This window comes from Salvia miltiorrhiza, chromosome 3, assembly GCF_028751815.1.
Source record: "Salvia miltiorrhiza cultivar Shanhuang (shh) chromosome 3, IMPLAD_Smil_shh, whole genome shotgun sequence".
NCBI lineage: Eukaryota > Viridiplantae > Streptophyta > Magnoliopsida > Lamiales > Lamiaceae > Salvia > Salvia miltiorrhiza.
This window is the reverse complement of record NC_080389.1, coordinates 44,419,615-44,435,176: the sequence shown is the minus strand read 5'-3', so window position 1 is coordinate 44,435,176 and position 15,562 is coordinate 44,419,615. Positions and strand designations below refer to the sequence as shown.

General features: G+C 35.7%; 2 protein-coding genes across 5 annotated transcripts; both read left to right on the top strand.

Moving 5' to 3' along the window:
* LOC131018857 (protein FAR1-RELATED SEQUENCE 5-like) lies at nt 1-1,113 on the top strand. Its single transcript, XM_057947556.1, has 2 exons — nt 1-46; nt 332-1,113. The coding sequence occupies exons 1-2, from the start codon at nt 1-3 to the stop codon at nt 1,111-1,113; spliced, it is 828 nt and encodes a 275-aa protein (XP_057803539.1).
* Nucleotides 1,114-6,369: 5,256 nt separating this feature from the next.
* Nucleotides 6,370-15,562, top strand: LOC131015963 (chaperone protein dnaJ GFA2, mitochondrial-like). Of its 4 annotated transcripts, none has more exons than XR_009098804.1 (19): nt 6,370-6,574; nt 6,696-6,757; nt 6,850-6,927; nt 7,049-7,131; nt 7,215-7,298; nt 7,394-7,432; nt 7,963-8,058; nt 9,662-9,706; nt 9,783-9,870; nt 10,215-10,279; nt 11,029-11,103; nt 11,656-11,728; nt 13,087-13,178; nt 13,289-13,360; nt 13,876-13,932; nt 14,191-14,239; nt 14,406-14,472; nt 15,068-15,247; nt 15,386-15,562. XR_009098804.1 is itself a non-coding variant. In XM_057944480.1 (18 exons), coding segments are annotated over exons 1-18 (1,242 nt in total). In that variant the 5' UTR covers nt 6,370-6,572; the 3' UTR covers nt 15,183-15,562. The 4 variants fall into 4 exon arrangements, 2 of the variants coding, with proteins under 2 accessions (XP_057800463.1, XP_057800462.1); XR_009098803.1 differs by having other exon boundaries at nt 6,376-6,574; nt 6,664-6,757; XM_057944480.1 differs by having other exon boundaries at nt 15,068-15,562.

Genomic DNA, 15,562 nt, shown 5'->3' with positions numbered 1-15,562 from the left:
ATGACACAATCAAATTGTAACGAGCAGGAGTCGATGATTATCGAAGGTGCGTATAGATAATTAAAACATCCTCTTTCATTGTTTCGTACTTATTTTATATTGTATCATGATTTTGTTTGTTTGATGTTTGTAGTTGTTATTTACTCTTTTTTGTTAGGGAGTCGATAATGATACAGTAAATAACAGTTTCATATGTCAATATCAGTTTGTTTGGAAACAAATATTCTTTGCGTTTCATTGAACCTTTTTATTATTTTATTGAATATATCAAATTCTGTAATGAACCTCCATTACATGTATTATATCACGTTTTGTGAATCTATCATTTCAGATTTTTCAACGAACCCTCCTCCTGGTCTACACTTCCCTACATGCAACGCAACCTCACGACCATATGTTGGAAAAACTTTTGATACCGAATTAGATGGTATCGAGTTTAACAAGTTTTATGCTAAGGAGTGTGGGTTTGAAGTTCGATTGGGCACTACTTCGAAGTCCAAGGATGGCACTATCCGCATACGTTATGTGCTATGCAACAGACAAGGCATCTGGGAATATGCAGATGAACAACTATATGATCCTGCAACTGCAAAATCTAAAAAGAGAAAGACTACCTCTTGCCGAGCTGATTGCGATGCCAAAATGATTTTACAAATTACAACGGGTGGACGTTACTATATTCGTGTATTTATTGAAGGCCATACGCATTCAATGGTTCCTGGTCCATCTCGCCATTTGATGCCTAGCAACAGGAATGTTGGGGAATTTCCTCAAATGCTTATTGAATCTGGAATAAAGGCAAATATTGGACCGATGCGTACATTTCGCATGTATCGGGAAATTGTCGGTAACTACGATGAATTGGGATGTACTAGTGATGACTTCAAGAACTACGTTAGAGACTTGAAGGTGTACTCGAAAGATTCGGATGCACACATGTTGCTAGAGGCATTTTCCAACAAACAGGAGTTAGGAGGATTCAAATTTTTCATAGATCTAGACGAAGAAAAAAAGTTACAACGTCTGATCTGGACAGATGAACATGCAGTAAAGAACTACAAGCTATTTGGTGAGGCTGTTTCATTTGATGCTACTTACGGTATCAATAGGTAACTATTACATTCATGAAATTACTTACTTACGTTCAACACAGTATATAAGAAGTTCATAACATTGTTGCATAAATATTTTTGTTTGGCTGTTGTTCCCAATATACTTGCTACAATTATTTGAACGTCGATGACATTGTAATATAGACCTATGTTCCACCATTATCCATTGTCTTTGAATGGTGTAGATTTATTGAATGGTGTAGATTTGTTCTTACTTCTTAAGGTAAGGGGTTATTTTCTATTGAATTGAACCATATATATATATATATATATATATATATATATATATATATATATATATATCAACAATATGACTATACTATGATAATTTTGGAATCTTAATTGAATTAAAATATTTGAAATATAAAGCCCAAGTTCCCTCGAAAAAAGAAAAGAAATATAAAGCCCAAGTTATTACGTTAAAGAAATAATGAGCTCAAACTAAATTTAATTAAATCAATCTCTCATGTTTTAAAAATATCACTTAGTTTCAACAATCTAGGCAACATACAAAACTAATTAAAAAATATTAAAATGATGATAAAAAAGAATACAAAATGCAGTACAACTTTTTTGAAAGGCAAAATAGAGTACAACTTAAACAATCCTAATTTTAATTGTAAAGTAGTGGTGCTTCTCATCTTCTTTCTATATTTCTTTTTCAATTTCTTCATTCTCACTCTTGTAAAGCTGCGCCACTTCATCTTCTCTCTACTTCTTTTCAATGTTTTCATTCTCTGTGTCTCATTTCTCCATTAATACCTCCATCAACCCTAATTCACGTCACACACACACCACACCACAACACACTCACGCACACACACCTGTCAAATACACACAAACACTAACACACACTCTCGCACAAAACACACAGCACACTCACACTCACACTCACATATACTCTCACCATCTCGACTACTCTTGCGCCGCGTTGCGCCGACGCCGTTGCTGGAATCGGCGCCTCTCTCCCTCTCTGACCATCTCTCTCTCGTCACCTCGTCGGAATCCACCCTTCCTCGCCGTCTGTCTCTGTTCTCTAGATCCGGCGCCGCAGGCCGTCTTCCATCCATCTCCATCGCTCTCTTATCAGAACTAAGAAGAGAGAGAAAAATTATTCATTGTGAAAAAAATGTTGTCTGATCTAATCTGATATTTATAGGCATGAGATATCAACTAATTGGCTTCAGAAGTTGGATGTGCACACTGGATAAAGAAACGTGTGCACATTGGATAATAGTGAGATGGATATGCACATTGGATAAAGAAATGCTGCTGTTGGCGGGAAACCAACTTGTGCACAAATATATATTACACAGCAGACAGAAAATTTTCAAGATATCCACTGGTTTATAGAAAGATGCTGTTGGCGAAAATGCACAAACTGTGCATTAATATTCTTTAGATGTGTAAAGAAAAGGAAAATATTAAAATATTAAAAGCCAAAACTGCAGATTTTCTCTAAACCCAGCGGATAATCAAGCAATAACTTTTGGGCTAAAGGAAGCTGCAATTGTCGGAAAACACATTCCCCCACAAATCTTTGCTTTAATATTACTCCCTTCGTCCACAAAAAAGAGTCCTACTTACCCCCTTTTTTTTGTCCACCAAAAAGAGTCTCATTTCACTTTTTGTACAATTATACCCTTCATGGACTTCAATATTTATTTTATTTTGCCATTCATGCATCCTCCTCAATAACCCACTTAATTCCTTAATTAACTGCTAATTCTAATTTACTTAAATCTTCCCATTTTCAAGAAAATCTAACTCTCTCATTTTGGGTAAGAGGTGTCGCTGCTAGTTTTATTAAATCTTCCCATTTTTGAGAAACCCTAACTCTCTCTCATTTTGGGCAAGAGCTGCTACTGGAGAGACGACGCTGACGAGGACGACGCGTCGCTGAGAGAGGGCAAGTCCGGCGAGCAGAGCTCCAGCCTAACCACGCGACGGTGGAAACAGCTCCTCCTACATCTACAACAGTATAGATAGATGTATTTTACATACTTTTACACTGTTACACATTTTCCGTAAAAGTGTGTAATAATAGTTCAAAGGTGGCATTGGCGCTGGAAAATCAAGGTGAAGACGCGGCAGCGTAATGGTGTCGATGGTGAAGGAAAATATCGATGCAAAAATGAGAACGGTAGAAGCAAATAGGAGAGAGAAAGATAGTGGAGATTGAGGAAGCGATCGTAGCAGCGTTGGTTGTGGTGGAGGACAACAATGGCGCAAAATGAGGGGGGTGGTGACGACGCAGAAATGGGGAAAGGGAAGTGGAGGGGAATAATCGAGAGAGAGAAAGGGATCTTAAGCGACGACGACGTAGAGACGTGGCCGTGGATGCGACGACGATGACGATGCATAAATGAGATTTGGGGATGTTGGCAATTAGGGTACAGGTGGGAGGGGGGCGTTGGTTTGGGAGGATTTTTTCAGAACTTTTTTTTTATATTTATTTTTTGTTTTAACCATTAAGGATAAATGGTCTATCTATGTACATGAAGAAAGTCCATTATTTTCAATTTTTTATCTTCACAAATTACTTTCTTTTATTAACTTGAAAAGAATATATTAACCTCATGCGCTTGCTAGTTTAGCTATTACTTCTCATGATATGATTATTCAGAAATACTCCTTCCGTCCCACGAATCTTGACACATTTGGTTTTGGCACGAGAATTAATGAGTTATAGATTAGTGTTTTAAGTGTGTAGTTAATAAAGTATAAAAGTGATAAAGTAGGAGAGAGAAGGTAGTGAATGTAATAATTATTACTACCTTATTTGAAAATGTGTCAAGATTCGTAGGACGGCCCAAAAAGGAATACATGTCTGTTGGGAACTTAATGAAATATCATAATCCTAGTTTTGATGATACCAAAATCCTTAGGTTTTCCTTTGTAATAGACTAGAACTGTTCGAAAGACTGAAGACCGGAGGACTGAATATGTCGACTGATGTAACGAATTAAGGCAGAGTCAAATACTGATATTTGACTGATCAGTCCAAGAATCAGTTATGACTGATCACTTAATGCAGGCCACGTGGATTCAGGGGACTGATACTAAAGTCAAGTATCAGTTAACATTCTTCCTCGGACTGAACCTCCAAAGCTTAAAGGAAGCCACGCACTCCCAGAGTACAGCCAAATTAAATGTAGAGATTTCAAGGATCGGCATTTCTCTGCAGAGCCTTCCTTTTTGGTGATTACCTTTTTCAGAGACGCCGTATCCCCTGTACCAAGTAGTCGTTCTCACCAAACAAGGAACCTCGAAGATTGAAGCCTCAGCAAAGTTCAAATCTATCTCCAATGGATGAATTCTTGAAGACCTTCTCCCCCAACGGATCTATTCAAGATCTCTCCTATAAATGGAGCTCGAGGATCACTTCAATCTTCACTGATTCAAATACATAAGCTGAAATGCTGCCGAATTCGTTACTCAGCAATCCAAAGCCATCCAAAGTTTGAATCGAAGAAGAGAATCTCAAAGCCAAAAATCAGTCTCTACTGATTATATACATTCTCTTAGAACTTATGAAAATATTGTATATCCAAAGCCTAGGTATAACTGATTACAGAGAGCCTGCTCTTTGTAATCTAGTTGGCAAGTTTTCGAACATCATTTCAACTGACCGAAACGAGTGTTTGAGCCGATAGGAGTTCAGACCAGTGCTCTGACTCCGTGAGATCTTAGTCTTTGCGGAAAGACATAGTTTTGTCTCAGTGAAGCTAAGAGTGAGAAATCCGTGTGTTGGTACCGAAGATTGGATTTTGGTTGTTTAGGTTTGTTGTGCACCCGTAAGCACAAGCCCAGTGAAGTTTGTCAGTGTGATCAACTGACCGTGGATGTAGGAATTGGATTCCGAACCACGTAAAACTCCCTTTGTTGTTTATCGCTTTCAGTATTTATTTTCTTATCTGTGCACAAACCTTTCGTTAAGTGAAACTGATTAACTGCAAAGTGAAACATAAATCTTGACAACGTGATTAATCACTAAGGCTATTTCAAAGTAAAGTTTTCCGTTGCCAGTGTTATTAGTCTAACTGATAAATCTTCGGATAGTCAGTAAGATTCATAACACTCATCTGTTTTACAAACCTGACTGAAGCCTAACGCATATCAGTTAAAGTCTCGGACTTAACTGATAACTCCTTACTGAAGAGATATTCAGTATCAGTCAGCAATCGAAGTTTTTCTAAAACTCTTTTAACTGTTAAAGGTTGTGTTGGTTTGTTTTCAAGTGTTTTGAAATTAAAATAGCCTATAGGTGTATTCCCCTCCATACAGCTATTCGAGACCTTTCGGGACCCAACAATGTCAAGATTCGTGAGACAGAGGGAGTACAATTTTCCTTCATAACTTCGGGATATTATAGAATGTGACGTAAATTAATACTATATAACCTTTTTTTCCTAAAAAAAAACTCTTTTACTTTTATATTCAACCTTTTACGTAGTGTTTTCAACAACATTATATCGTAAGTCCAAGCACCAACACTATATGATAAGAACCCATCCAACATTATAACAAAATATTTCATAGTTATTCCACATAACATGAATACTAGTAATATTTATTTTATGGAATTTACTTTGCAATACATGATTTAACGTGATAGTATTATAGAATTTCAAATATTATAAAGAATATAATATACGTAAGTATATAATTTAAAAGTCTGAAATTACTAGAGCCTTCCCAAACCCCTCCTCCCTTTTTCCTAGGGGTGAGCATTCGGGCGGTTCGAGTTGAAACCAAACCGTACTAAAAAAACAAAAACCTAAACCGCCCTAAAAAATTCAAACCAAACCAAACTGTTTCACTTGCCATAACCGAATCAAACCGACAGTAAATTTTTGGTTCGATTCAGTTCGGTTTTGCTTAAACCGTTTCACTTTTTTATTTTTTAAACTAAGCTATTTTCCACAAAATGGAACAATTTTGCTCTAAATAAAAAGGGGGATTAACTTCAATAATATTAAATAAAAAGGGAGAAACAAAAACCCCAGCTCTAAAATGCTAAATATTGAATTTGAATCTAAAATAAAACTCTAATGTTTAATAATTTAATAATTAAATATTTTTAAAATATATAATATATTATAATAATTATTAATTCGGGTGGGTTCGATTTAAAAACCAAACCGTTTTTTTCAAATCGAACCCAAACCAAAAATTAGCAGTTTGAAATTTTTCAAACCGAATCACACCGTTTTATCTATAAAATCGAACCAAATCGGGCGATTTGATTTGATTTAGCGGTTCCGATTCGACTTTGCTCAGCCCTACTTCTCCCCTAAGATTAGTGACGATTAGGGTTTATCGAGGGTTTTTGTGAGTTTACCAAAGACCTCTCTTTTCGGTTTCTACATTTGCAGTATCAATCAATGGCGCGGTTCCAAGGCCTCCGCCTCGCCCGCCGCTCCCTCTCCTGCATTCTTCTCCGCTACTCGCCTTCATATGTACTCTCTCTATATACGTACATTTATGTTTACATAGCTGCTTTAGTGATATAGAGACTTCTTATCTGTTTTATTATAAATGGTTGCAGTTGTGTGATTCGCTATTGAATGACGCATGCAGGAGTTTCAGCACCTCGCTGTCCAGTCAATCCCGGGTTATTTCAAATGCCAAATTAGGAAATGGTACCTCAATTTTATGCGAGGAAATGCTTCTTTTGTTTTTTCTCCTCCTTAAATTAAGTAAATCAGATGCTCTTTGTTTCTATGAAATACAGTGGGCAGCGAGAATTATTGGCTGAAGCTACGATTTTCCAATAATAACTTGGGTGCAGCGAGGTCAATTCACAGCACTGGTAAGCGATATATGTTTTGTCTAGTTTTTTCTCGTTCTCCTTATCATTGTCGATTCTTTATACTGAGTTACATTCTTTTTTCCCTTCGCTTATTTTTGATCTATTGAACTTTTCTGGCCAGCTCAATTATCTAGAGATTATTACGATTTACTCGGTGTTAGTAAATGTGCAACTGCTCCAGAAATCAAGAAAGCTTATTATGGGGTATGCGATGGTTTTGTCACGTTTATCCTAAAAAATCGTCTGTCAAAATGTTCCCAACCTATATGATTTCTTTGATCATGCAGCTCGCAAAGAAGTTACATCCAGATACAAATAAGGATGATCCAGAAGCTGAAAAGAAATTTCAAGAAATTCAGAAAGCATATGAGGTATGTGACTAAGTCAAGTGTTTGTCACGATAAAATGTCCTGATAATATACTTTTGCCTGTTTTTAATTCTGTTATGCGATCCCACTCTTCATAGGTCTTGAAAGATGAAGTGAAGCGGCAGCAATATGACCAGGTGTACATCTCTGCTGAATATAGTTGCTTATACATTGAAATATAGTTCCAAGAGTGTGAATTTTGTATTTTCAGATCATGTATATGCATGCCATACCATGGTGTAAAAGGAATTTCAGTTGAAATTTGACAGTGTCGCACTTATAAAAGATACTTAGATACACAAGATTATCTTAACATCCAGTGATTCATCCTTCATGCTTATCGATGATCTCTGAAAAGGCAAGCAAAGTACTCATAAATAAGTAATTGCATTTTTTTTTTTCATTTAAAACATTTTACTTCACCTGTAGGTAATATATTCCTATAGCTTTCTAAACTTGGTGGAGAAATGCATAAACTGAAAGAAGTTCAATGTGCCTACTGCCTAGTGATATTGTTGGAGCCTGGAAGAAGAATAGTGTAGGCTTTGACTACTTATGCACATTTTAAGGAAGTTGATTTTGCTTGTTTTATTTTCTTTTGGTTCCATGAAGCATTATGATGTTAGTATTTTCTCAATCTAAATATTCTGTTGAAACTTGTCAACAGCTTGGGCATGAAGCTTTTGAACACGCTGGTAGTGGTGAAGGTCCTGGGTTTGATCCATTTGGAGATGCTTTCCAGGACATATTTAAAAATGCTGATGTAAGTCTGTTGAGCTTATATCTGTAGTCTCTGCAGGTGCTGCTATATACAACAACAGAATATTTAAAAGTTGTTCAGTAAATACCCTTCTAATTAATAACTAATGAAAAGGGGTGTGTGCGTTAAATCTGATATATTGCTGCCAGTAAAATTAAGGAAATGAAATTGTAAGAAATGGCTCAGTTTTTGCCGTTGATGTCATGTAAAAATGTTAAGGTAGCTTGTTTGGAAATGGTAGTAGCTATTCCAAGGTGCTATGGTGGGAAAGGAAGAGGCTTTCTAATTGGAGATGTATTGTCAGTGGAGCCTCTATACAATTTATTCTTCATTATCTTTATCATTTAGTTTGGCTATTACATGAAGTGTCTGATCATTAAGTTAAGAGCTTGTTTGCTACATTTGATTGGAGAGTGATGGATATGCATGCTTACATAGTATTTTGTTTGTATTTTTAGATATGCTTACTAACATACTCCCTCCGTCCACAAAAATTGTAGTCTTATTACTACTTCTGTCCGTCCACAGAAATTGTAGTCTTTCCTTTTTTGGAAATAACCTCTTATATTTTAAACCACATTCACACTCAATATTTACAAAACATCCAATCATTTAATACATCAATTTTGGTGGGTCTGATGGGACCTCTTCTACTCTTTATATACATCTCCCAACTATTTATTAAAACCCGGGCCCTCCAAACCACAATACAATTTTTGTGGACGGAGGGGGTAGTATTTATTTGCTTAAGAGATTAAAGTCAATGAAAGTGGAAGGGCTTGACATCCATTTCAAGCTTGATTCCGTGTCATGCCTCCAAGGTGATTTGTAAAAAACAAAAAACAAATACAAATGGTATGAGCTTATTGTTAGACTAAATTACTCTTCATCAATTTACATGCATGCACCTCAATTAACATGGTGGGTTAGCATAAATAATTTAAACTGAAAGAATAATTTAGAGAATAGGAATTTCATGAAGAGTACTAATGCGCTGAACCAAAAAACGTGGATTAAGTATCTCTATTGGTAAGGGTTTTTTTTAGCAAACCTAATATTAAAACCTTATCCAAGATGGTAGAAGACATTATAGGCAAACATATCAATTCCTGTCCCATCAAGCTTCATAAACAACCCCAGTTATGTACTTCAAATTATTTTTTGCATGTGTTTCTGCCTGTGTTCTAAGAGGAATTGTTATGAGAAAATTGAGAATGTCTGTATTATTATATGGAAAATATAGTGGAAACATTATGTTCGTTTGGTTAGATTTTGGGAGAACAAATTGAAAATGGGGTTGGAGAATAATATTGAACAATGCCCGAGTTTACACCAAATTTGGATTTAGTAGTATGGTGATGGCTAGCTATGGTGGGCATTGGGCTATATAAGCGTAATATCTAGATGTGTTTTAGAATTATGGGCACATATCGAACTGGTAAGTAGCTGTCTTAGCCTGTTGGCTCACTGAACTAACACATTATTGTTGGCTTAGGGCTGTGTATTATTGTCATCTGCTCAGTACTGTTTATCCCTTCTGGATATTTCAAGATATCTAATTTACTGCATGTTTAACTAATTGTGGCATTCCCTGTTTGGATATCAGATTTTCAACATCTTCAATAGGGACATGGGTGGCGAGGATGTGAAGGTTAGGAGTTGCAGTGATTGCTTACGTTTTAAATGGATTTCAATTAGTTCTCACAATTTCTGTACATTGACTACAGGCTTCTCTTGAACTTTCCTTTATGGAAGCCATCCAGGGTTGCACCAAAACAATGTCAATCGTGATGGATTTGGCTTGCAATACTTGTGGTATTGTGATACATGTTTCCTCAAATCAAAATTCAAAATCAATAAATTCTTACTGTGCGCATTAACTTATTGCTCCCTCCTTCCTACTTCAAATGACCCAATTTCTATTTTGGGCTGTCCCACTTTAAATGACCCAATTTTTTGGGTTGTCCCACCACCACTTTACACCCTTGTCACGCATTTCTTAATCTCCTTGCTCAATTTTTTGGGGTCATTTGAAGCGGGACAGTGGGAGTATCTTGTTTGGACTTTATATATGTTGGTTGGTTTAATCTTACACTCATGGAATGTGCAATTTACTCTGATATTTCTTCTGGTATTTTCTAATTGTTGTTCATTTTTAGGTGGAACTGGTGTTCCTCCAGGGACCAGGCCTCAAACTTGTAAACGTTGTAGAGGTTCCGGCATGGTGAGTAGCTTTATATCACCACTAGGAGTTTTCTGACCCGTTCCCTAACCTTCTGCACTTGTCTAGGTTGCGTGCAACTTTGTTTGAGGTCCTTGTGTGGCTGATAAATAGCATGATTCCTTGCTGTATTGATGGAAAAAGTCCCACAAGAAAACCTAGAAAAGAGGAAGAGTCACTAAGACAAGCCCATAAGCATGTTAAACATCGTAGACTATAGAGAAGTCCTCTTTTCTTAAGCCTCTAACGAAAGTAAAAAAACCTGTACATGCTGGAAAAGCTTGATAAGCATTTTGAAGTCCGGCCAATGATTAGTAAGGTACAAAGATATATTAGCATCATAGATATGCTATCTATTTGAGACCTGAGGTAAAACGCGAATAGAATTACAAAAGAACCAGTCTAAAATGAAAAATAATCTCATTATGACTTTTTGGATATCATGAAGGTATTCTCATTCTCATCCAACTGGTGAGAGCATAGAAGAAATGATAGGTTCTATAAAAGACATAAAAATTATAAAAACAGAAGCGGAGATATACGTTAGGAAGACCGATAAATGGGTTGTAGAGACATACAATTATTTTTATATGTTATGGTATAATTACTTAAAACGAAATATCCTATCTTATTCTTTTATTGACTCTGGGTTGAGAATTGCTAAAATAGAATTGGAACGTGATATAATAAATACTTTTGATGAAGAGTATACTTTTAATATAATAAACCTATATATTGGTTTTCCTTAACAGGTTGTATCCCAAGCTGCTCATATGACACTACAATCTACTTGTCCGAACTGTGGAGGAACTGGAAAAATTGTATCGGTATGCAGTTTATACATTCCAATATATGCTACTGTTTGCTAGAACATCTTTATGTGGACAGTGAATAGACAAACCAGTAGATGATTGTCAAGTTAGCTATCACAATCTGATTGCTAATTGAATGGGTAATGTGTCTGTTTAGAGTGATAGGGAGTAAGTGGTTGTTCAGCATGGAACCTCCTCCTAGGAATCAGACTCGTCTTTGTTGAAGAAAGCTGGTTATTATGTTACCAAAGCATATTGGGGTAAAAAAAAAAAACTTTGGGCTCGTAATCAAACTTTATTAGCCACATTATGTGCATCTTTTAGCATGCGAAAGTTTTGAACATGCATTTATTTCTGGAAACTGATGGTTGGATATTGGAAACTCATGCATTACATTAATTGTTGATGAAGCATCAAGCATGTTCTGGTAGCTTTGCTCAGAAGAGGAAATGCTTGAAAATAAATTAATTTCTTAAAGAAAGTCCTTGCATTAGTTTGTGGCTTGTAAATATGCATATGCAACTATAGTAGTTGCACTATAAAATGTGCTTTTTCTTGTTGGCACAGAACTTATGCAAGTCTTGCAAGGGTAGGCGGGTAGTCAGAGGCACAAAAGCTGTGAAGTTCAATGTCATGGCAGGTCAGTTGATAAAACATTTTCTCTTTTTGCATGTTCTCTTCGTTCGATTACATAGTTTGCATAAGGTTTCTTATAACAATTTCAGTAGTTCCCGGAAACATTGACATTAATTTGACGACCTCAATGTCGAAAGAATTTTTTTAAGAGAATGAAAATACGCTTTAGCTGCAGGCAAGTTATGTGTTACCTTCGTAACTAATTTCACTGTATCCACTTACTCTGCCCTTATCAATAATCTATGTTTGGTCTCTTGGAGGATCCCTTAACTAAACCATTTCCTTGAAATCGAGCAAGACTTGGATGCGTTGTTTCTTTGAGGTTATATATATATATATATATATATATATATATATATATATAGGGGTTGGTTATTGTAAGAATTGAATTTATCGTGAGAACATTGCAAGGGATGTATAGAATTACTGCATTCGCAGAAAAATTTACTACACTTGAAAAAAATGAAAATTTCGTTTCATCCAGGATTCGAATTCAGGTGCTGCATTCATCCATCAAGATGATGCAACCATCGTAGATCTTCATGATCAAAGCATTCATCCATCAAGATGATGCATCTATCATAGATCTTCATGATCAAAGAGCCGAGAATGTTCTCGTCCTCATTTGAACCTCCTATATATATATATATGTTATTATAAGAACTACATTTATCATGAGTCCGAGAGAACACTGCAATAGACCTATAAAGTTATTGCATTCGCAATGAAATTTATTGTATTTGAAAATAATAAAATTTTCGCTCCCTCCGAGATTAGAACCCAGATTGCATTAATCCATCAATATGGTGCATCCACCGTGAATTTTAATGATTAAAGGGCTGAAAATAGTTCTATCTTCTCACAATAATTTATGGTTCTTATTTGAACCCTTGCACACACACACACATATATATGTGTGTGTGTGAAAGGGTAGGGTTAGACTACAAACTTCAATTATAGTATAAATTACAAATTGTGAACACATGATGAATTCACTGTGAAAAGTGATGAATTCAAAACAATGAAATTTTTGCTCCCCATGGGATTCGATCCTAGGACCACAAATTCATTCAGCAAAGTGATAAATCCACTGTAGATCTTCACAATTTAAGGGCTGAATTTGGTTCCTTGTTTATATTTTAAAATGAGTTTATTTTATCCATTGCCTATATGTACGTGTGTGTATATTATGAATTGAACTCTCAGGGGTCCTGAGGAGGAACTGGTGGTGGATGCTGGAATAGTGTTTAAAGGAATGATATGAAATTGATTTCGGAATTTAATGGTTCTGAATATTTGAAATCTTTATCATTTTTGTGTAACATCTACTATGGAGTAAAGTATCTTGATCTGCATATGCAGGGGTGGACCATGATGAGACTATTAAGATACCGAGAAGCGGGGGAGTGGATCCCGACGGAAATAAGCCTGGTGATCTTTATGTTAAGATAAAGGTTGCGTAATTAGATTCATATATATCTCTATAATGGGCGTTTTTGTTTCGAGTGTAGCTTAAATTTTGACTGATAGTTACGCTCTCTTGTCATGCTGGATGTATTTACAGGTCAGAGAAGACCCCGTATTCCGTAGAGAAGGGGCTGATATCCATGTTGATGCAATATTGAGCTTCACTCAGGTATTACTCATGGAATTAGAGTCTGACATCACCTAATAAACAAGCTGATAATGAATTTTAGATTGGCCAATGAGGGGACACAAGAACAGTTCTTGTTTGTTGGTGTGAGAGACATGAGGTGGAGCATAAGTAGGTGCTAAAACAAAAATATAGGGTTTGTGATCATTACTTCTAGAAGATCTATTTTTTATTTTTAAGCAAAGCAATGGGCTGCAATCATTTCATTCTAAGTCAGGGAGCTAGTAAAAACAGAACTTACTTATTCTTATCACTACTTCCAGCAATCATTTCATGCTTGTTTCCCCTTCCTATCTGACGAGCATGTTGACTCCTTTAAGGTCACATGCCCTAACCGGATAAATAGGCCACTGTTTAAAATCACATATTAATATTGTTTAAACTGGGTTGGTAGATGATTGACTGTAATAGAAAATACTATTCGAGTAAAGTTGGTTGTTTGAATGTCTCTTTATTCATGAGTGAGTCTCCTTGATCCTGTTTCCTCCTATTTTCAGGCAATTTTGGGAGGAACAATTCGGGTGCCAACTCTAACTGGAGACCTTGTTGTTAAGGTATGCTTAAATTGACTTCTTTATTAAGTAAACAAGTATGAAAAAGGAACATAGTGGTAGCAACTTGGTTCCATCATTGATTTGTTCGTGTGCCTGTCTTCTCCTGATGTATCTGGGTTGGATGGATGGTCTGGTGGGGTTCAGTAGTTTCTGGTGACTCTGGTCCCAAACGCCTTTTGATATGAAAGCTTTGCTATAATCTTCTGCATTGTCATTCATCTACAATTGACTCTCTGTTTGTTTGGTTATGATCTGTAGGTACGCCCTGGCACACAACCTGGACAGAAGGTTGTTTTGAGGAAAAAAGGTAAAATTTTATCTGAAAGTGTTTCTTGGTTTACATAACAAGTTTTCAGCATTTTTGTTATGATCTATACCAATTATTAGTACTTGCGCGCCTTTGTCCACTTGCAGAATGTTTACGTTGTTGAACGCCTAAATATGCAATAACAAGTCTCAAATGTTGTGTGCAGGGATCAAAGTAAGAAACTCGTTTTCTCTTGGAGATGAATATGTCCACTTCAAAGTTAGCATTCCAACGTAAGTACCTAACCTTAGACTAGGTTCAATACTACTACTTGTCCTCTTCTCGTAATTTCTCAATTGGATTGTTTCGTGGGTACTTTATACTTAGGGGCGTGCATTCGGTTATATGGTTTGGTTTTTGCTAAAACCAAACCAAATCATATTTTTATTCGGTTTGAAAAAAAAAAAATTAACCGAAATTTTTATAATTAAAACCGAACCGAACCGAAAAATCGAATTAATCCGAAAAAAAACCGAAAATTTCGAAAAAAAACTATTAAAATTAAAAAAATATTAGAAGTTAGATATTATAAAATTATAATTAAAATATTATATTATATATATACATATATATATATATATATACATATAAATATAATTCGGTTTTTCGGTTTTGTTCGGTTTAAAAAATCCGAAAAAACCGAACCATATTTTAAAATTTCGGTTTGGATCGATTCGGTTATTCGGTTTCGGATTTTTTGCTCACCCCTATATATACTAGAACTACAACATCTAGTGTGTGAGAATTATGCAAGAACATTGATGTTGAGTGTCCCCAAAAGCTTATGCTCTCGACATTACAACCAACGCCTTTTTATTCTTGCATCAGAAACTTGACCCAGAGGCAACGTGAATTGGTGGAGGAGCTTGCTAAGGAAGAGCGAGGGAAAGATGTTATAGAAATGGAAGATGATAAAGAAGAGGCAGCAGTTGCAAGTGCTTGAGTTCTATCTTGTATTTGTAGCAAACAAAAAAGAGAAGAAACTACAGAGCCTCTTCAGTTCTGGAGGTGATTTTTTATTATTTTTTTTAATTGAAAATCTTAATTATATCTAAGGTAACAATCTTTCTTCAATATCAGTATTTTCTGGTTTGGATTAACTCAGCCATTTTGTAAATATTCATTACAATATTCATTACTTTGCAGGGAGAATTTTGTATGTATAGTCTTGTTCACTATAGTCTTTAGAGGCTGATGTAACCTCCTAAAATCCATTCAGTCAATTTCCAGTGTCTCGATAAATGACATTATGACTTTGGACTTTCAGGATATGTCAATATATTATGGTTGAATACTTGAATAATATGTGATTGTTTTGTGTGA